This window comes from Mus caroli, unplaced genomic scaffold (genome assembly GCF_978045245.1).
Source record: "Mus caroli unplaced genomic scaffold, Mus_caroli_1 scaffold_4, whole genome shotgun sequence".
Taxonomy (NCBI): Eukaryota; Metazoa; Chordata; class Mammalia; order Rodentia; family Muridae; genus Mus; species Mus caroli.
The window spans coordinates 21,551,464-21,575,168 of record NW_028227259.1 but is presented as its reverse complement, the minus strand read 5'-3'; the positions used below and the strand labels follow the sequence as shown (position 1 = coordinate 21,575,168).

The window sequence follows — 23,705 nt, the reverse complement described above, 5'->3', positions numbered from 1 at the left end:
TCTTCTCCAAAACTGACCATATAATTGGTCACAAAAAGGCCTCAACAGATACAAAAATATTAAAATTATCCCATGCATCCTATCAGATTACCATGAACTAAGGCTGATCTTCAATAACAACATAAATAATAGAAAGCCAACATTCACATGGAAGCTGAACAACACTCTACTCAATGATACCTTGATCAAGGAAGAAATAAAGAAAGAAATTAAAGACTTCTTAGAGTTTAATGAAAATGAAGCCACAACATACCCAAACTTATGGGACACAATGAAGGCAGTCCTAAGAGGAAAACATATAGCTCTGATTGCCTCCAAAAACAAACTAGAGAGAGCATACACTTGCAGCTTCACAGCACACCAAAAAACTCTGGAAGAAAAGGAAGCAAATACACCCAAGAGGAGCAGACAGCAGGAAATAAGCTCAGGGATGAAATCAACCAAGTGGAGACAAAAAGAACTATTCAAAGAATCAACCAAACCAAGAGCAACTTCTTTGAGAAAATCAACAAGATAGATAAACCGTTAGCCAGACTAACTAGTGGGAACAGGAACAGTATCCTAATTAACAAAATCACAAATGAAAAGGGAGACATAACCACAGAACATGAGGAAGTTCAAAACATCATCAGATCCTACAAAAGGCTATACTCAAACAAAACTAAAAAACCTGGATGAAATGGACAAATTTCTAGACAGATAACAGGTACCAAGATTAAACCAGGATCAGATTAATGATCTCAACAATCCCATTTCCCCTAAATAAATAGAAGCAGTCATTAATAGTCTCCCAACCAAAAAAAGCCCAGGACCAGATGGGTTTAGTGCAGAGTTCTATCAGACCTTCAAAGAAGACCTAATTCCAATTCTCCTCATACTATTCCACTAAATAGAAACAGAAGGTACTCTACCCAATTCATTCTATGAAGCCACAATTACTCTGATACCTAAACCACACAAAGATCCAACAAAGAAAGAGAACTTCAGACCAATTTGCCTTATGAATATCAATGCAAAAATACCCAATAAAATACTTGCTTACCGAATCCAAGAACACATCAAAACGATCATCCATCATGATCAAGTAAGGCTTCATCCCAGGGTTGCAGGGATGGTTTAATGTGTGGAAATCCATCAATGTAATCCACTATATAAACACTCAAAAACAAAATCCACATAATCATCCTGTTAGATGGTGAGAAAATATTTGGCAAAATCCAACACCCATTCAAGATAAAAGTCTTGGGAAGATCAGGAATTCAAAGCCGATACGTAAACATAAAAAAAGCAATATACAGCAAACCACTAGCCAACATCAATCTAAATGGAGAGAAACTTGAAGCAATCCCGCTTCAAGACTGCCAACTTTCTCCCTACCTATTGAATATAGTACTTGAAGTCCTAGCCAGAACAATTAGAAAACAAAAGGAAATTTAGGGGATACAAACTGAAAAGGAAGAAGTCAAAATATCACTATATGCAGATGGTATGATAGTATATATAAGTGATCCTAAAAATTCCACCAGGGAACTCTTAAACCTGATAAACAGATTCAGTGAAGTAGCTGGATATAAAATTAACTCAAACAAATCAGTAGCCTTTCTCTACACAAAGGATAAACAGGATGAGAAAGAAATTAGGGAAACAACACCCTGCACAATAGTCACAAATAATATACAGTACCTTGGTGTGTCTCTAACTAAGGAAGTGAAAGATCTGTATAAGAACTTCAAGTCTCTGAAGAAAGAATTAGAAGATCTCAGAAGATGGAAATATCTCCCATGCTAAGGGATTGGCAGGATTAATAGGGTCAAAATGGCTATCTTGCCAAAAGCAATCTACAGATTCAATGTATTCCCATCAAAATTCCAACTCAATTCTTCAATGAATTAGAAAGGGCAATCTGCAAATTCATCTGGAATAACAAAAAACCTAGGATAGCAAAAACTATTCCCAACAACAAAAGAACCTCTGGAGGAATCACCATGCCTGACCTAAAGCTCTACTACAGAGCAATTGTGATAAAAACTGCATGGTACTGGTACAGTGACAGACAGGTAGATCAATGGAATAGAATTGAAGACCCGGCAATGAACCCACACACCTATGATCACTTGATCTTTGACAAGGGAGCTAAAACCATCCAGTGGAAAAAGGACAGCATTCTCAACAAATGGTGCTGGCACAACTGGCAGTAATCATGTAGAAGAACGGGAATTGATCCATTCTTATCTACTTGTACAAAGCTCAGGTCTATGTGGACCAAGGAACTCCACATAAAACCAGAGACACTGCAAGTTATAGAGGAGAAAGTGGGGGAAAGCTTCAAAATAAGGGCATAGAGGGAAAATTCCTGAACAAACCAGCAATGGCTTGTGCTGTAGGAATGAGAATCGACAAATGGGACCTCATAAAATTGCAAAGCTTCTGTAAGACAAAAGACACTGTCAATAAGACAAAAAGGCCACTGGACAGTGGTGGCCCACACCTTTAAGCCCAGCTCTTGGGAGGTAGAGGCAGGCAATTTCTGAATTGAGGAAAGCAAGGTCTACAGAATGAGTCCAGGTCAGCCAGGGCTACACAGAAAAAACCTGTCTCAAAAAAACAAACAAACAAAAACAAAACAAAGCAAAACAAAACAACAACAACAACAACAAAAACCAGAAAAAGAAAAGGAAAAGAAAAAGAAAAAAAAAAAGACTAAAAGGCTGCCAACAGATTGGGAAAGGATCTTTACTGATCCTAAAGCAGATAGGGGACTAATACCACATATATATATATATATCTCAAGAAGATGGACTCCAGAAAATAACCCTATTAAAAATGGGGTACAGAGCTAAACAAAGAATTCTCAACTGAGGAATACCGAATGGCTGAAAAGCACCTGAAAAAATGTTCAACATCCTTAATCATCAGTGAAATGCAAATCAAAACAACCCTGATATTCCACCTCACACCAGTCAGAATGGCTAACATCAAAAATTCTGGTGACAGCAGATGCTGGTGAGGATGTGGAGAAAGAGGAACACTCCTCCATTGTTGGTGGGATTGCAAGCTGGTGCAACCACTCTGGAAATCAGTCTGGTGGTTCCTCAGAAAATTGGACATAGTACTACCGGAGGATCCCACAATACCTCTCCTGGGCATATATCCAGAAGATGTTCCAACCGGTAAGAAGGACACATGCTCCACTATGTTCATAGCAGCCTTATTTATAATAGCCAGAAGCTGGAAAGAACACAGATGCCCCTCAACAGAGGAATGGATATAGAAAATGTGGTACATTTACACAATGGAGTACTATTTAGGTATTAAAAACAATGAATTTATGAAATTCTTAGGCAAATAGATGGATCTGGAGGACATCATCCTGAGTGAGGTAACACAAGTACAAAAGAACACACATGATATGCACTCACTGATAAGCGGATATTAGCCTAGAAACTTAGAATACCCAAGATACAATTTGCAAAACACATGAAACTCAAGAAGAAGAAAGACCATGCCCCAGTACAGGGGAATGCCAGGGCCAGGAATCAGGAGTGGGTGGCTTGGGGAGCAGGGTGATTGGGGAGAGTATAGGGGGCTTTGAGGATAGCATTTGAAATGTAAAGGAAGTAAATGTGTAATAAAAAGAAAACATTAATAAAATATTTACAAAAGAAGAAGAAGAAGAAGAAGAAGAAGAAGAAGAAGAAGAAGAAGAAGAAGAAGAAGAAGAAGAAGAAGAAGAAGGAAGACCAAAGTGTGTGTACTTCGTTCCTTCTTAGAAATGTTAGCAAAGTACCCATGGAAGGAGTTACAGAGACAAAGTTCGGAGCTGAGATGGAAGAAAGGACCACCCAGAGACTGCCCACCTCAGGGATCCATCTCGTATACAACCACCAAACCCAGACACTATTGCATATGCCAGCAAAATTTTGCTGACAGGACCCTGATATAGCTATCTCTTGTGAGGCTATGCCAGTGCCTGGCAAATTTAGAAGTGGATGCTCACAGTCATCTATTGGATGGAACACAGGGACCCTAAAGAAGAAGCTAGGGAAAGTATCCAAGGAGTTGAAAGTGTCTGCAACCCTATGGGAGGAACAACAATAGGAACTAACCATTATCCCCCAGCCCCCAGAGCTGTGTCTCTAGTTGCATATGTAGCAAAGGATGGCTTAGTTGGCCATCAATGGGAGGAGATGCTTTGGTCTTGTGAAGATCATATGCCCCAGTACAGGGGAACGCCAGGGACAAGAAGCAGGAATGGGTGGGTTTTGGAGCAGGGTGGCGAGTAGGGTATAGGGGAATTTCAGGATAGCAGTTGAAATGTAAATGATGAAAATATATAATTTTAAAAAAGGGAAAAAAGAAAGATAGATAAAAAGTAAGAAAGAAGAAAGTAAGAAAAGAAAGAAGAAAGAAAGAAAAACAGACAGACCGACAGACAGACAGACAGACAGACAGACAGACAGACAGACAGACAGATAGATAGATAGATAGATAGATAGATAGATAGATAGATAGATGTTAAATAGGTAGATAGAGAAAAGTAAAATGCCAAGCCAACCCAGACATTCTGTGGTTCCTGATGATTACCATCTTCTATGAAATATGGCCTCCTTTCCCACCAGAAAACAAATTCTGATAAATCTTAGATCCAACTTTCTCCTGATTCATGTTCATGTACTTGTGATCGGCTTATTTATGAAGGGGAGAGGTTTATTTGACTTCATGGTTCTGGAAGCCTAAAAGCCTAGTGCTAGCATGTCCTTAGCTCTGGATGGGGTCTCTGCATAGCTTCAGCTTAGAGCAGAGGCAGAAGAACCAGTGGATGGATGTGTAAGACAATGGGATTCCAACTCCTGTGGCAGCTAACCTGGTCCTCAGAGAGGAAGGAGCCATGCCTGCAAACCTTACCCAGTCTAGAAAGAGAACAATTAGTCTCTCTTGAAGGTTACAGTTTTCAATCCTGCTCCCCTGGCAAATGCATTTATAGAAGAGTTTTGGAGAAATCCCAACTAAGAGGAAGTACCAGAGGCAGCAGAATGTGTCAAATCACGTGAAGGGGGTGTTATAATTTTTCCTAATTAAAATTGTATGCATGTATACAATAAAATATAACCACACTCTCCTACCCTCCAAGTTTTTCCCACCCACCCCCACAAATGTCCACCTTCCAATTTCATGGTATTTTTGTTTCTTTGATAATCCACTAAGCCCAAACTAGCACTGCCCATATATACATGACTACCCAGCATGGGTATTTGATCAACAAAATGTTGACTGTGAAATCTAGAGGTATGACACTTTTCTCCACTACATAAATGGAACAAATAGAAGGGAAAAAGAGGGAATCTGTAGACTAAAGGAGTCAAGAAACATGGCGTTTAATCTCAACATGTGATATTGAATCCTGCTAAATAATAATTCACGTCACTACATGACTACTGGAATTTAAACACAGATGTGTGTTTGAGGTATTAAGGAACTGTTCACATTTTATTGTTACATTTTAGATGTAGTAATGATATTATAATAATCCATTGTTCTTGTTCTTTTTTCCTTGCAGAGTGGAGGCAGAAGCTCAAACTATATGCACTAAAATGTTTATCATGAAATTATCTGTGGTTTGCTTTAAATACTGTAGCAAGGGTTGAAAGAGAGTCACAGGCAGTGAGGAGTCATCAGACAAACTTTTCTTCCCTGATATTGAGAATAGGTCATAGTGCCTTGCACATGCTAGGTGCATTACCAATTATGTGCGCCTTTGATTTGCCTGAAATTGTCCTTAATAAAAATCAAAGAAAAATGGACCAGAGATGTAGTTCAGTATTAGAGTGCTTTGCCTAGCATGAGCAATGACTTGAATTTGATCCCCAACTAACACACACACACACACACACACACACACACACACACACACACACACACTTATTGCTATAGCTTCAAAATTCTCTGCAATTAAAACTATATATTGGAGCCAGCTAGATGGCTCAATGAACATTGATGTTAAGCCTGACAACCTGAGTTCTATCTTTCTATCCTTACATACTGTGAGATTCATTTTCTCTGTCTCTGTCTCTGTCTCTGTCTCTGTCTCTGTCTCTGTCTCTGTCTCTGTCTCTGTCTCTGTCTCTGTCTCTGTCTCTCTCCCTCCCTCCCTCCCTCTCTTCCTCTCCCTCCCTCCCTTCTTCCTCCCTCTCTCCCTCCATCCCTCTTTCTCTGCCTTCCACTTCCTTTTCTGTATCTTTCTCTCATAATCACACACAAATAAAATGTATGACAAACTTTATATATTGAGAGCTAAATGTTACTGAAATTCCAATAGAGCTAGAAAGAAGACTCCGTTGTTATGAGAGCATTTTGCTCTTGCAGAAGTCTTGCGTTCAATCCCCAGTATCCATATCAGACAGCTCACAATCAACTGTAACTTCAGTTCCAATGGTTTGACAATCTCTTCTGGATTCCTAGGGTGTGCACGCACGCACACACACACACACACACACACACACACACACACAGACATACAGACACACACACACACACACATAAATAAAATCAATATATTTTGAGAGAAAAAAAATAAATGAAACAAAGATATCCATGAATTGAAGACTCTTTTCTTAGCATGTCAATTATCTTTCATCTGAAACATAAATTTCATGTGAATCTCAATCAAAACATTGAAGAAACAATTAGCATGGCACTTCAGATTTCTGGATGGATGTGGGGTGCAATGGCATGCAGATGGAATCCCTGCAGGCAGCAAGCTGACCCAGAATGGTCACAAATTTGAGGCCAACCTGGGATCCATAGTGACATCAAAGCTAGCTTGGATCCTGATACTCCATCTCTTTGTTTTAATTTTTTTAAATATTTATTTTTATTTTATGGGTACAAGTATTTCCCCTGCATGAGAACATGAGTGTGTGTGTGTGTTCAGTTTGTATTTGTGTCTAAGTGGCTCATCTTACCCTCTGCTCTACTAGAGAGACTAGCTATCTATAACTTGGGAAGGGCTTCAATTCCTACCTCACAGCATCCACAGGAAGTAATTGATATGAATCTTAGATGTAAATATGAAAGTAAAGGATTCCTATGTGCTATCTAATATCTATACTTAGCAGAGAAATCCTGTTTGTAATATTCGATGACGTCTTTCAAATCACTGTTTAAAGCAGTAACCACCCAACCATTAGGACAACCAAGTGACATGGCTCAGAAGGTAAAGACACTTGCCGTGCAAGCCCAGTGACCTGAGCTCAGAACCGACATAGAGATAAAAGAATAGAAGAAACTCCACAAAATTCTCTTCTGATCTCCACATGTGAACAATGCCAAATGCATCAACACATCCAGACAGGCATACACATACACAAATTAAAGTGCACAGATGACTTGAATAGGCAGTTTACATGAGAATTTCCAAATGGATAGAAAATGTGAGAAGTTGCTCACCATTTCTAGTCATGGGGGAATGAACATGGAACCACAAAGAGATATAACAATCTCACTGGAATGACAAAAAAAAAAAAAAAAAAAAAAAAAAAAAGGTGGGCATGTCAAGTCTGGGCAAGATGACAGGACTATGGGGAGGCAGACACTCATGGTCTACTCACAGGAGAGGAAACTCAGAAAAGAGGCATGGCCTACTAACATTAACCATGGGCACCATGTCTGCAAACAATTCCTCTTCTGTTGGAAATAAAAATCTACACCAACAAAGTTGTCACTTGCAATTAATGTCCCAAGATCTTCATTGTTTTGTCATATATGAGTATAAATCTTTCTTTGCAAAGTGAAATCCCTTGGCTTTCTGCCTCCCTTGTGATGGACAATATCCCTGCCCCTCTTAATTCTTATCACATGATTTTCCCCCAAAGTTCTATGTATGTCAGTCTGAATGTCTCCCTTCAGCTAAAGTTCCTGGGCAGCACTTATTCAATATCTCATCCACCCTTCCTCAGTGTCTTTTTTAATAATATGATCCTAAAGCTACTACTAATATTACCACCACCTCCTCCTCTTGACCTCCCCCTCCTTGTTCTACTATTTCTCCTTTTTCATTCCTCTTCTTTTTTCTTCTTTCTCTTCCTCTTCTTTCATTTCTTCCCTCTTCCCTCTTCCTCTTCCCTTCTTGGCTTATGAGTCAGTAGTCCTTGCTCTCCTGGATCTCACTATGTGTAACAGGATGACTTTGAACTCACAGAGATCCTCCTGCCTCTGCCTCCCAAGTACTGACATAAAAGGTGTGCTCTACTATGCCCGGCGTAAAGATTCTTGAAATGAATTAAGAGAAAGACATCTATGTGAATTGTATCAACTCCCCCCACCCACTGCTCATTCCCTCAGATGGCCCAGAGAGAGGCTAAGCATTTATACAAACCTATAGGGTTCCAGCACAGAGAGAAGTGGGATTTGAGAGAGAGTGGCTGTCACATACCTCTGTCTTGGCTGCCACCTGTGTCCAGCTCCAATACCTAGATAAAACCACCCAGATGCTACCAATCAAGGAAGTAAGTAGAATAAGACTGAAATTGTCCAGCAGTGGGATACATAGTATACAAAATGGCTCCATTATTCAAGGCCAACTAAACTAACTCAACTCAACAATTCAACAACTCAATTCAACTCAACTCAACTCTCAACTCAACTCTCAACTCAAGAGTCTCTGTCTCCAGAGTTTCTCCACATGACATCACAATAGCTACTTCAAGGTAAGGCCAGTCATTGCACAGTCCAGCCAATGCCTGGGCCTGCCCCTGGCTCTCAGAGCCCTTATATCCCAAATCTCAGGGAAAAATCCATCTATGAATCTCCTGAGGTCCAACTTGACAAAGTGTCATTAAGGAAGAAGTGATGAGGCAAAGTTTCAAAGTCCTCCAAAGTGGCTTGTTCAGAGTCACCTTCTCTGGAGCTGGCCACTGTTCTAAGTTTTCATTAGGTCCCATGCCATACATTTCAAACTGCAGGTTAGAAAGCAGAGTCAAGCAGAGTCAGAGAGAGTTAGAACAGTTGGAGTGGGAACCCTCATACACTGAGGTGCTTGGTTTTCTAAGTCCACAGGTCTCCATTTTCCCTAGTTGTTGTTGATCTGGGATGCATCAAATCGAGTAGTAGAAACACATTATCCTAGGACCTACTGTCTGACTGCCAAGTTATTTATACTTTTTATTTTGGAGTAACCACAGAAGCTGCAATAATACAACAGTAAATACCACTTACCCTTTCTCACCTATCCTTAATATCTCTTTTTAAAAATGTATTTTATGTTGAAGTATATTTTGCCTGTATGCATGTTTGTGTACCACATGTATTTCCAAGAGAGTCAGAAGACAGCATCAGATGCCCTGGAACTGGGGTTATAGACAGTTGTGAGATGCTATGTGGGTGCTGGAACTAAGCTCAAGTCCACTGCAAGAGCAGCCAGTGCTCTAACCATTGAGCAGTCTCCCCTTCCCCACTAGTCACATTTTCCTTCTTTTTTCATTATTTTATTAGATATTTTCTTCATTTACATTTCAAATGCTATCCTGAAAGTCCCCTATACCCTGCCCCCACCCTGTTCTCCAACCCACCCACTCCTGCTTCCTGGCCCTGGCATTCCCTGTACTGGGGCATATGATCTTCACAATACCAAGGGCCTCTCCTTCCATTGATGGCCAACTAGGCAATCCTCTGCTACATATGCAATGAGAGACACAGTTCTGAGTGGTACTGGTTAGTTCATATTGTTGATCCTCCCATAGGGTTTCAGACACTTTCAGCTCCTTGGGTACTTTCTCTAGCTCCTTCTTTAGGGGCCCTGTGTTCCATCCAATAGATGACCGTGAACATCCACTTCTGTATTTGCCAAGCACTGGCATAGCCTCACAAGAGATAGCTATATCAGGGTCCTGTCAGCAAAATCTTGCTGGCATATGCAATAGTGTCTGGGTTTGGTGGTGGTTTATGGGATGGATCCCCTGGTGGGGCAGTCTCTGGGTGGTCCTTTCTTCCATCTCAGCTCCGAATTTTGTCTCTGTAACTCCTTCCATGAGTATTTTGTTCCCCATTCTAAGAAGGAACGAAGTATCCACAGTTTGGTCTTACTTCTGGAGTCTCATGTATTTTGCAAATTGTATCTTGGGTAGTCTAAGTTTCTGGTTTAATATCCACTTATCATTGAGTGCATATCATGTGTGTTCTTTTGTGAGAGAGTGGGCAGCCTTATCTAGTCCCTGATTTTAGTGAGATTGCTTCAAGTTTCTCTCCATTTAGCTTGATGTTGGCTACTGGTTTGCTGCATATTGCTTTTACTATGTTTAGGTATGGGCCTTGAATTCCTTGAATTCTTTCCAAGACTTTTATCATGAAGGGGTGTTGGATTTTGCCAAATGCTCTCTCAGCATCTAATGAGATGATCATGTGGGTTTTTTCTTTGATTTTGTTTATGTAGTGGATTATGTTGGTGGATCATTCCGTCCTCAACGATTTCAGATCTGGTCATTGTGACCCTGATTCACAGTCTTCCATCTCCATTTCTTGAGGCTTTGACTTCAGAATTGAATCTGATTTTATACCTTGGGACTGTGACCCAGGAACAGAGTCTAGCTGGACCCTTTGAATTTTGATCCCCATGATTAAATTAGTAAATGGTTTACTTTTCAACGATAGGCTGGGACTTAACTTAAATTTCATATTTTGGGACTTTGTTTCAGGTGTCAAGTCAGAACATTTTGTACTTTGCCCCTGGTATTCAGACTTCATCTCAGATTTCATACCTTGAGACTTTGTCTGAAGTGCCACCCTAGAGGATTTTTCACTTTTCAGTCCTATAATTTTATTGTTATGTGACTGTGACCATTGACCTAATACCCCAGATTTCGATTCTGAAGACTGTGACTCTTATTTAAACACTGAAGATGTCACGTCTTGAAGCTGCTGTATTCCTGGGGATGACTTTAAGGGTTTTGCTTCTTGTGACTCTCCCCAGCTGTCAAATCAGGAGAGCTCCTGTCATCTATATGGAACCTGGCTTTGAATGGCATTGATTTTATATTACTGATCATTAACTTAAGGTTGGGTCACATGTTTTCATACTTCTTAATGGAAGCTCAGATTTATAATAAATAGATTGGAACCCATGAGGCAAGTATTCCTAGGCTGACCCAGAAGGTTTTTTACCTTCTGACTTGAGCCTTATCAACAACTTCTCAGATGTCTTCACATCCCTTTCTTGTACTGAGGGTTTTAACTCTTTGGATGTGATTCCTTGAGGCTGAAACCCAAATTCTGCAAATATTTCTTATCGTAAAAGACAGATTTTGTATTTTCAAGCTGTGGTCCATGGTGCAATGGCACAGTTTCCACACACTAAGACTGTGGTTCTGTTGATGATGCAAAGATTCCCACTTTTTGTAGCTCTGGTCCTGGTGACAACTGGAGGATCTTCACACACTCTTCTTGTGGCCTGAGGTTAAAATCCCCAGATATTTTCCTGTGTAGTTTTGGCCCTTGAGTCACATCTGATGGCTTTCCACTTCCCAATTTTCTGGAGGGTTTCTATTCTGTCCATTTGACACCTTGTAATGGTGACCTACTATTGGATCCTAAAAACTTCACCCCAGGGAACTCCTGTTGAGGTATCCACTGGACAGATCTTACACTTTGAGCCTGTGGATCTTTGTTTATCTCCTTGGTTGTGATGCCTTGAGGCTGTGCCACTGAAGTCAAGGTAAACGTTTTGGGTTCCTGCAACTCTATTGCTAATGGAGAGGTTTTTACTCCCTGTAACTGTGGCTCAAGATGAAATGCCACAGATTTTTCTCCTTGAATTTTTGACCTGTCGGTCAGTTCATATGACCTCACAGCTCTCCATATCCCAGGTGGCTTCAGTTCTGTAGGTCTGGCTTCTTGAGACTATGACCTTGAGTTTGACCCTATACCTTCTCACTTTGAAACTCAGATATTGGTATCCATTGAATAGTCTTGGTGTTTCCCAGTCGGGGTTCTATATTTAATGCCACAGTTTCCACACCTTGGAGCTGTGGCTCCAACATTGACCCTTTCTCTTAGTGCATCTGGGACCCTGGAGTCAACTGGCAAGGCTTTGTACTTGGCACCTGTAGTTCATTTCGGAACTCTTCAGCTTTTACACTTTGAACAACCAGCTCAGTAGACAATTCAAATGAGGTTGTACCTATGAATTATACCTTAGTGTTGTTATCATCTATGGGATTCATATTTGCTGGTTTTGGTTCTTGATCTGACTCCATGAGCAATGTACTTTCAGATAAAAGCTGTTTTTTATGTTGGTCAAAAATCCCACCTTTCCACACTAGTGACTTTACAGTTAACTGATCATCCTGTCTAGACTTAAGAATTAAGTTCATGGGTGCTGTACCTCGACACCCTTGTTGTGTTGAGGTGAAATCTACAATTTTAATCCTTGGACCCCTTGTGTTTTGGCTACAGTTACATGTTTTAGATTTTGCTTTTTCAAACATAGGGCAAACACAGGTTTACTATCTTGTATTTGTGACTGTGAAGTCAGTTCCCTGGATTTCATACTTTGCAGCTGAGGCCCTTGAAACACCTCCATAGACTTCTCTTGAAACAGCATCCTTGGTACAAAAGTCTCAGTACTTTCCTCTTGCTTCTTTAGTTTAAATGTCCAGTCCAGTTATATCTTGAACATGTGTACTATGGGCCAATGCCTTGTTTTTCAATTCTTGAATTCTTGAACCTTGAATCAACTTCACAGACTTCATATCTCCTCTCAGTGAACTACTTGGGGATTCCACGGTAGATTTTATCCTCTTAAGATATTATTTTACAGTTAAGATCACAGATTTCCTATTTTATATTTTTGGCCTTGAGGGTAGTAACCTTGGAGCTAGAGCCTGGAGGCAGCTCCTCAAGTTTTCTATCTCCTGCCTGCATTCCTGGGGTTGACAGTGTAGATCTGACCTGCTTCTGCTCTGACTTTGACTATCTTTGTAGATGTAATGTCTCCCAAATGTAGCCCTGGGGTTAATTCCACAGATGTCAGAGCTTCTTGCTTTGAGACTGTGTTCTTCTCCACAGGTTTTATATGTCCCAAAAGTTGTCCTTCTATCAATTCAGAAGATGCTCTGCCTTGGGTCTGTGGTCTTCTGATCAACTCAGAATGATCTGCATTTCCTAAGTGTCTCCCAGGAGGCAATTTCATTGTTTCCGCCATTTGCATCTGTGACTCAGATAACATTTTATAAGACATTTTGTCTTCAAAGCTTGGTACTTGATTCCTTGTGACATATTTTACATCGTGAAATGGGGACTCTTGTCTTATCAATTCTGGCTTCATCCCCTGCCTCTCTGGCTGTGTTGTCAACTCAAAATTTTTTACACATTCTAAATGTGGCCCTGAGTTTAGCTCTGAAGTTTTCACCCCTTGAGGTGGAGTTCCTCATATTACATCCAAAAATTTGACATCTTGAAGCCATGGCCCTGAGTTAAAACTCACTTGCCCTTGTATCCTGTAGCCCTGCAGTCATCATCTTTGCTAATTTGGGGTCATGCATCCCTAACTCTGGAGTCATAGAACTTCCACTATCACACATCAATCCTGAGATTTGCTCCCCAAATTTGACACTTGAAGTCTCGGTCTTGAAGTCAACTCAGAAAATTTGGTATCTTGTTCCCGAGGTCCTGTGTTGACCTCCTCAGATATCACATGTGGATGTTTAGTTCAGTGGCATGTGTTGTAAATTTCATTTTGTGAAACCCTGATCCTTGTGTAGGCAGAACAAGCTTCCTATCTTTGAACTTTGGCCCTTGGCTTAATGGCAAAAATGATTCTGAAATTAATCCCTGAGATGTCCTCTCTTGAAGTGGAAAACCTTGTATGAACTGTGTATATTTGAAGCCATGGTGCTTAGATGTTGGCATCAAATCAGAAAATCTCACAGCTTCTAAAAATGGTCCTAGATTTACTTCCATAGGTTTCACATGTTGTAGATGTGCTTCTAGAACCTTTGGCCCTGGAATAAAACCAGATGACCTTATTTCTGGCACTAGGGAATATGATTTCTTCATCAGATTTAAACTATAATACTGGGGCCTGAGATAGAATTTGCTGGATTTTCTCCTTGAAGAAGTAGCCCTTGATATAACTTTGGAAATCTGACACTTTGCAGTTGTGGCCCTGGAATCAATCATAATTTGACAATTGGCAGCTCTTGGACCAGATTCAAATCCACGGATTTCACACTTGGAATTTGTGTTCCCTCAATCAACTCCTTTGGTAATAAACTCTGTAGAGTGGGATCTGGTTTTGACTTTTCAGGATCTACCACTCCTAGAGATGACTGTTGTACTAAATCCGCAGATAACTCACTTTGTAACTCTAGTCCTGTATCTATTTGCATAGACTTTACATTGTGGAGCTGTGGCCCTGGGATCACATCTATAATATGTGGTGTGGGTCCTGTAGTTAAGTCTATAAGTTCTACAACTTGTACAGATGGTTCAGGGGTTAATTCTTCAAAGTTCAATCTTTCTGCCAGTGACTGATTCCTCAATTTGCACTCCTGGTTCTAGATTCAACCCCTGAGATCCCATTTCTGAATATGATTCTACAATGATCCCCTGGGTATTATCAACTTCAGGCAATGTCAACTCGGTGCTTGCTGTGTATTCATACAGACTCATTTCTGATGAGTTAGTAACTTCTGAACATGGTTCTGGCATCACATGAGCAAAGTCCACATCCTCTGGCTGTGGTTCTGGGGCCATCACTTCTGGGTGTATGGCTGGCACTTCTAATTCTGGTAGCAAATTCAGAATATCTTTAATTTCAGTTTGTAATTCTGGAGTTTCCTTCATGTCTTTTACAACTTGGGTCCTAGGTTCAAGGGTATTTTGGAGTGGTGGTAAGCTCATCTCCATAGATTCTGAGGTTTGGCTCAGTGGTGCTGGAGTCACTCCTACTGATGACAACACAGCAGATTCTTCGACCTGATGACAAGTGTCAGAGGTCACCCTTGTTTCTGAGGCTTGTTGATGTTCAGTCATCCCTTCAGGTTCTGGGAAAGAATAACTTGAATTGAGGCTCATATCTGAAGATTTTACTGCATAATGGTGTGTGGTCCACTTATCAAGTGTTTTTTTACTTTCCACCAGGGTCTCAGAAATTAAACGCCTACAATCTACCTAGTGGAATCTTTGTATCTTTAAAGATTCCATGCAGTGGTACACAGATTACCTTATCACAGGTGGAGTTTCTTGTACATAGTTTTGGGGCCAAGTTTGCAGATTTTATATCTTCAAGTGGCAGTCTTATGGTCAATGCCACCTTTTTATATCTATTTTACCTCCTGTGGTAGGGCCAAATGAACACCTTCCATAACTCAAGACTGTGAACCAGGAGTCAAATTTACTGATTCAATTTGCACCTGTAGATTTGGGGCCAAAAAAGGAGATTGTATATTTTGGAGTTGTGATTAAACTGTCAGTTGGCCAGACTTCACATCTTGAAGCTGAGACTCTGGGACTGATGGGACAGGTTTCTCAGTTTGCAATTGTGGTATGGGGGTTAATTCCTCAGAATGTATGCTCTCCTGATATTGTTTTGTGTCCAAATCTGTAGATGCCACCATTGTGGTCAGCTGTCCCGCTTTTATTTTGTCTGGAATTAAATCTTTGTCTATGTCTACAGGCTTCATACCTTGCAATCTTGGATCTGGGACTAGGAGTTTACATTCTGTAACTCCTGGGGTAAGTTTTCAAAGTTTTGGAGTAGTTGGCACTACTTCAGATTCTATAAGTTGATGCCATTTGGGTCGTCCCTATAGTTACTTGTTGGGAACTAAAAAGGGGGGCCCTGGGGAAGAGGGCCAGAGTTTTACCTGTTCTCTGGTTTGCCAGGCATGGGAGGGCTGCTAACTACCTTCCACTCATCCCTGGGTGGGCATTCAAGCCTCTGACCCACTCTTCAGGGAGTGGCCAAGGGGCAGCCCTACCTGGGAACCCTGGAACTACTTTGCTAAAGCCACCAGGGTTATAGGAGAGAGGGATGAGGGAATAGGGCTTCCCCACACCTGTGAGAGTGAGTGCAGTGGATCTTGACTGGAGCACAGGAAGGCCTTCTAATGGGAGATTAGAAACAGCTCATTAGGAGAAACCTGTCCCATCCTCCAAGTGCAGTGGGCCTTGATGAGCAGAGACTATGGTTTTACAGTTTTATTATAGAAAGGCAGGGGGAAAGAGAGAACATAGAAAAGAGGGAGGGGGAAAGCTAGAGAGAAAGAGAGAGTAAGAGGGATAGAGGAGAGGAGAGAGGAGAGGAGAAGACAAAGAGACAGGAAAGAGGAGAGAAGAGTGAAAGAAGTGAGAGGTAAGAGAAGAGAAAAGTCTTTTGGGATAGCGTTGGAAATGTAAATGAAATAAATACCCAATTAAAAAAAGTAAGAAAAAAAAAGAAAAAAAATTCAGGTGACAGCGGATGCTGGCGAGGATCTGGAGAAAGAGGAACACTCCTCCATTGTTGGTGGGATTGCAAGCTTGTACAACCACTCTGGAAATCAGTCTGGCAGTTCCTCAGAAAATTGGACATAGTACTACCGGAGGATCCCACAATACCTTTCCTGGGCATATATCCAGAAGATGTTCCAACCGGTAAGAAGGACACATGCTCCACTATGTTCATAGCAGCCTTATTTATAATAGCCAGAAGCTGGAAAGAACCCAGATGCCCCTCAACAGAGGAATGGATACAGAAAATGTGGTACATTTACACAATGGAGTACTACTCAGCTATTAAAAAGAATGAATTTATGAAATTTCTAGGCAAATGAATGGACCTGGAGGGCATCATCCTGAGTGAGGTAACCCAATCACAAAGGAACTCCCACAATATGTACTCACTGATAAGTGGATATTAGCCCAGAAACTTAGAATACCCAAGATATAAGATACAATTTGCTAAATGCATGAAACTCAAGAAGAATGAAGACCAAAGTGTGAGCACTTTGCCCCTTCTTAGAACTGGGAACAAAACACCCATGGAAGGAGTTACAGAGACAAAGTTTGGAGCTGAGAGGAAAGGATGGACCGTCTAGAGACTGCCATATCCGGGGATCCATCCCATAATCAGCTTCCAAACACTGACACCATTGCATACACTAGCAAGATTTTGCTGAAAGGACCCAGATATAGCTGTCTCTTGTGAGACTATGCCAGGGTCTAGTAAACACAGAAGTGGATGCTCACAGTCAGCTATTGGATGAATCACAGGGCTCCCAATGGAGGAGCTAGAGAAAGTACCCAAGGAGCTAAAGGGATCTGCAATCCTATAGGTGGAACAACAATATGAACTAACCAGTATCCCCCTGGAGCTCGTGTCTCTAGCTGCATATGAATCAGAAGATGGCCTAGTCGGCCATCAGTGGAAAGAGAGGCCCATTGGTCATGCAAACTTTATATGCCTCAGTACAGGGGAAAGCCAGGGCCAAGAAGTGGGAGTGGGTGGGGGAGCATGTGGGGGACTTTTGGGACAGCACTGGAAATGTAAATGAAATACATACAATAATAATAAAAAAGAACAACAACAAAAAAAGAACAAAAATGTGAAAGAGTGAGGTGGGGCTGAACAGCCCTTTTTATGGTCTTTATTGTTGCTAGGTAGCTGGGGAGGAGTTTAGCCTGAAGGTCAGAAGCTTAGGTCATTGCCTTCATGACTTCTAGCCATGTTTCTCTTGTGGGTGCTGTAGGGGGCAGTAACTTAGGCAGGAGCCAGAGTTCCAGGAGCATGAGGGAATGCCTACTGTGTCATGAAGGTGAATTATCACCATTTCTGGGGTTCAGACCTCAGCTCGACTGGAGACCAGACTGTCTGTGTATAGCCCAATGCCCCAAAGTTTCTTTTGGGATATTCCTGCTGATTCTATGACACCTGAACATAATTCATTAATCAGCCCCCTAGAATCCACAATGTGAAACAATGCTACAGGAGTTACTTTAGAGATATTTGTGATTTGATTTGGTCTTGAGGTCATAATCTTTGGTTCCCTTGTTTGATGCTCAGGACTAAATATGTTTATGGATTCAATTATGGGATTTGATGACTTGGGAGCTACACTCACTGTTTGAGCTTGTTTTGATGACTGTGATAAGTCAGTCTTATCTTTTGTTTTCCCCACAGGGTCTGTTACCTCTGAATGTGAATCTGGGATTATTCCCATTGAATCCATATCCTGAAGCAATGCCATCGGAGTGACCTTTATTCTGTCTGTGGCTGAACATGGTGCCTTGGGTGTCATCTCCACATTAGTTCCTTGTGCCTTATGTGACTTTATCCTTTCTTTTGGAAGACCTATGACCCTCTGTTCTATATTCAGCTCTAATACGTGCTTTGGATCCTTTTTCTGTAAAGTGGTTTCTTCCTGAATTGCATAAACTTCTACATTTCTGGAAGATGGCGTGTCCATTGATATAGCTAAAGGATTGTATCTAATGATTTGGTGATCATTCTCAGATTCTAACTGCTTGTTGGAGGTAAGTGGCCATGACATTCTGGTTTCTGTCCTATTTACTTCAGAATTGTCCCCGATGTTCACATGTAGATGAATCGATGGGACACCTGAAGATCTGTTGGTACTTGGCTCGGTGCTCTGAGGGATGGGTGTAGGTAACTGAGTGTGGGGGATCTCTTGTTCAGGAACCCCTTGTACATCCATCAGATGATTGAGTGTTTTCCATGACTTCTTCACAGGTAGAGGTACCACTTGTTTCTGCAGAGTAGAAACCTTCTGAGACATATGTCCTTGCAGCTCTCTCCTGACTAACGGATCTAGGGATTGTAAATTAGAGCTAATAAAAGAGCCATGAGCTTGTAAGGGAGGAAGGACTGCAAAATTCTGGAAAAGATCTGACTTCTCAGTGTCGGTCAGCTGAAAGGTAGGCAGTGGTGTGCTTCGGTTCCTGGATGAGGGCAATTCCTTTTCCGGGGAATCGGGGACAATATTGCCCTGGATTTGCCAAGTTGTTCTTTCAGGAACGATTGGAAGATAAGACAGGATCGAGCTGTTGTTGAAGGATTCAGAGGATATGCTGTAGTCAGTAGAATGTTTCCCATTTTCACAGTAACAGCAAGGTTGGACACTCTCCTGAGCCACTATGTCACACATGGAGTAAGGAGACATACCATGGGATTCTGGTAAATTCAGTTCCATAAGTGTTGCTCTGAAAACAAAGAGATTTTTCTTTTCATTTTGTTTAGAATCAGTAGTGGGAAAATTAGGACAAAGGAAGACAGTGGTAATTCCAAGTCCAAAATATTTTTGGCCAAAGGGAGGTGAGGGTGGAAAAGGGGTGCCATTCACAAGCATCAGTTACTTCTGCAAAGAATCCTTGTACCAGGAGCAAGGGAGATGAGTCAGTGAAGTGCACAGCACACAGATAGAGAAGCTGTGCCCTATTCCCAGAGCATACATGATAATAAAAGCACATGGTGCCCCAGTGCTAGACAAGCACATCCCTGGGGCTCACTGGCCAGTCAAGGCTAATTAGTGAGTCCCACACAGAGAGACTTTATTTCAAAAACAAGATGGATAGATCCAAGGAATGACACCTAAGTTTTACACACACACACACACACACACACACACACACACACACACACACAAAGTTCCCATTAAATTTTCCATTAAGCTGGATGACCTACCTGTGTTCAGTTCAAACCCTAGGATCCACATGTTAGAGAACTGACTCCTGTGGCTTGCCCTCTGATGTCTGCAAACATGTGGTACACATGTCCACAAATGCACACACAAAATGAAAAGTTAATAATAAATATATGTATTTTTAATTTTAAAACATGAACCAACCTCACTGCTTTGGGGGTTAGAGAGATTGGTCAGTGGTTAAAAACGGTGACTGCTCTTCCAGAAGATGCAACTTTGAATCTCAGCATCCACATGGTGGTTGACAAACATCAGGAACTCCAGAACCAGGAAATCACATACCCTATTCTGCCCTCTGAGGGCACCAGGCAGGCATGTGGTGCACAGACATAGGTTCATGCAAAACACTCATACACAGAAAATATAAATAAATCTCAAAAAATAGTTCTTTATGAATTAAAGTTTTTTCTTTTCCCTTCCCCTGTTACTCTTCTTCCTCCCTTTCTTTTAATTTAAATATTTCTCTATCCCCTACCCAGAAACTGTGTTTGCTGACCTTGCATTTTCCAGATGTCGAAGGCTCTTGTCTATTGAGGATAATATATAGTCCTCTGTGTAGCCCATAGGAAGTCCTGAAATACTGAACACATTAGGATAGGTCAATGGAACTGAAGTGATATCAAAGTATCACTAAGCTATCCAATATGAATAGAAAGTTAGTTTAGAAACGAGACAATTGCTCTCATAGTAAATGAAGTAAAACTACCAGGTATTTTATACTTCTAGCACTTACACTTAAGGTGATGTCTTAGTTGGGTTTCTATTGCTGTGATGAAACACCATGACCATTATCTGCTTGCAGGTAAAGGGTTAGTTTCACCTTCCAATTTTCAAGTCATACTCCATTGCTGAGGGAATTCAGGGTAGGAACTCAGGGCAGGATCCATGAGGCAGGAGCTGACACATGGGCTCTGCTTACGGGTTAGCTTTCATAGCTTGCTCACCCTGCCTTCTTATGTCACCTGTGACCACCAGCCTGGGGTGACATCACCACAGTGAGCTGGATGTTCCCACATCAATCATCAACTAAGAAGATGAATCACAGGCTTGCCCACAAGATAATGTGGAAGGAGCAATTGAGGGTCCCTCTATCAAAATGACACCAGCTTGTATCAAGTTGTTGTGAAACTGTCAGTAGGACAGTCTGAAGACAGATTCCGCTTACCTTGTCAGATTGCTTTCCATAAGTTTCATCCTGGAGTCTTCCAGTTGTGAAACTGGTAATGTTAGTAAAGAAACTATTTAGCATAGTAACTACTGATATCATCTAATAGAACCCCCTTCATGTAACAATCATGAGGGCAAAAATGGAGTCATGCCAGCCATGTAGCTAATTAGTGGCACAGCACAGCTATCAACATATTAAAAGTCCATGCTCCCTGCTGTCCTCATCATGGACCAGAAGTGCCCCCATTAGAAGCATGGGAATGGGAACGTAGCAATGGGAGAGACAGAGATCCTGGTATATCTTTTCCTGTAAAGATGTCTACCCTTGATTGATAGTAGAGGAATAAAGGTAACAAACCTCCCTTGTCAAACTCTTGGTAGCTATTCCTTGTCCATTCTCCTGGCCCACCTAGTTTCTTTCCCATACTTTTGGCTTTCCATGAAAAGATAGTGGACACAGAAGCTTGGGAAAACGGACAGTGGAGAAGCTATGGAGCTGTTTGCATGACTTTGGAAGTAGAGATATTAGAAAGATGGTTCTACTCTAGCCACACCCTCTTTTTCAACTTTCTTCCACATGCTGTCAAAGACCAGAGTCTTAAAGCAGAAAGATATACTAGCTGATATCATCAGCCTTCAGCTAACAATAAGGGATAGAGTCATTCTGACCTGTGGGTTCCTTGATCTCTTCAGCCTAGAGAAAAACACACAAAAAATAAACAAGAAACTTAGGTTTATGTTATAGATTGGAGATTTTATTGACATCACATTTCACCTTACACATGGGATATTGATATGTTTTATATCAGGTATCAACTCAGCTGTGTTCTATAACCATATCATTAGTTACTAATTGTTTTTTATTTTTGAATAATTTATTAAATATAATAAGGAACCAGCAAGATGGATGTGTAGGCAAAGGTGCTTGATACCAAGCCTGAGGACCTGGGTTCCATCTCAGGAGCTCTTGCAGTAAAAGGAGAGAAGCAGTTTTCATAAGTTCTCTCCCACATACCTCCATGTGCATGCCATGGTATTTGCACATGCATGCACACACACACACACACACACACACACAGATTATTATGTTTTTTGTTTTAAAAACAAAGTTCTAGATTGCTATGTGGTGAGCTTAACCACAAATATGAACCCTGTACTCTAGAGACATGCATTAATAAGGAAAACAGCCACCTTAAGACATAAGATACCATGTGGAAACTAGCAAAATGTCTCAGTAGGTACAGGTGCATGTTGCCAAGCCTTGGAACCAACATTTAACTCCTATGATCTTCAAGGTAGATGGAAAGAGGTTGCAGGTTGTCTGCTTCTCTGTGCCCCATGATGTATCAACACACACACACACACACACACACAGATAACCTTTTTAAAATACGGTAAATGTAATAGAAATAAATCCATCAGTGAATGCAGAGGACATTGATTAATTTCCTTAGTCAGAGTCAAAGAATTACTCCATAAATTTCTATTTGTGATATCGCTCAGAGAGTCAGCTGGCTTCTAAGTGAAAGGGAACATTATAAGCAAGTAAGACATCACTAAAAATGACATATTGTAATTTTTCTTGTGGGGAATTCACCAGAGAATCCTGGATGGACATGGCTGTAAGGCAACAGAAAGTCTTTATTAGCCACCAAACAACTCCAATGGATGTTCTGATCCCAGGGTAGCTCCAAGCCTTTTCAGGGTAAACTTTAAAGCCAAAACCATGTTCTGGGTTGGCACACTTCAGTTATCAAGAACAATTAGCCAGAAGCAGAAGCCAAAAATTGAGGCTAGTACATTTATCGACTCCCAGAACTGTGGACTTTGATGGATTAGGCCTTTGTTTTAGTTTTTGGCAGGTGGTGCTATGTGGTGAGTTTACGGCCTGAATGGCACTTCAGTCATGGAGTGAGTTGTGCTAAGGTCTGGAGCCCTGCTACAACTTTCAGGTGCACATTTCCTGAGCTGTGAGAGATGGGGCTGAGAAGGTGAGAAGCAGGGGAAGCTAGGTGGTAGGAGTCCATCTATTCCGTAATGCCTTCCTAGAAAGTATATACTCCTGGGACTTTGCAGCAATGCCCTCAATCAGTTTAAGGATATTAATGACATTTGTTACTATTAAAATAAAGCAAATGTGCACTCCTTCCTTTTGTGTCAGGGCATCAATGTGTAAAGAGCCTAGATGACAATTCTGGAGCATTTGGTATGTACATGGTTTAATAACACAGTTTACCACAGAGCAAGTACATCTAGTGGTAGTTTTGATACTTTTTAACTTATTTTATGCTTGCTTAATTATGCATTATTTAATAATCTATGTTCATGATGGGACCACTAAGTAAAGATACAAAGCAAATGAAAACTGATGTTGAAATCTCAGTTACTATGTCTACCAATGACCCTTCTGCATATGTATCTGCACATGACCTACAAACACCACAGACCTAAGTAATCTGGAAACACCTGCATGGTAAAATAACTACAGATACTGGAGAGAACACAGCATGTTCTTAAGATGCAGAGTTTATCCTCTGTGAAAAGAAGGTTAAAACAAAAGCTAAGTTGAATGCTTTTCAAAATGGAGCCCAGGGAGCTACTAATGGAACCTCTTCTTGTCCCGTGCTGCTGCTTAGGGAGCTTGGTCGCCTCCCTGTACTGGGATGTCAGAAACATGCATAAGTACAGACCAGATGACTAGAGACCTGGACACATATCAGTAGGTATCTGGCTCCTGTTTTATGGACATTTACTAGGTGTGTAGATGCTTTCCTTTTGCCTTCTATTGGTCACATGGATCCTGTTCCTCCCCAGCACTCCACAGTCAGAACTGCTTGCCCATAGAAA

General features: G+C 41.1%; 1 protein-coding gene and 1 pseudogene across 1 annotated transcript; both read right to left on the bottom strand.

Moving 5' to 3' along the window:
• Positions 1-10,443: 10,443 nt before the first annotated feature.
• LOC147004989 (uncharacterized) lies at positions 10,444-17,698 on the bottom strand (annotated as a pseudogene).
• Positions 17,699-17,810: 112 nt separating this feature from the next.
• On the bottom strand, positions 17,811-20,977 carry LOC147004988 (uncharacterized). Its single transcript, XM_085836089.1, is given in 4 exon segments — positions 17,811-19,191; positions 20,188-20,271; positions 20,857-20,924; positions 20,927-20,977. Coding segments are annotated over 4 exon segments (1,584 nt in total).
• Between the last annotated feature and the right edge of the window lie 2,728 nt (positions 20,978-23,705).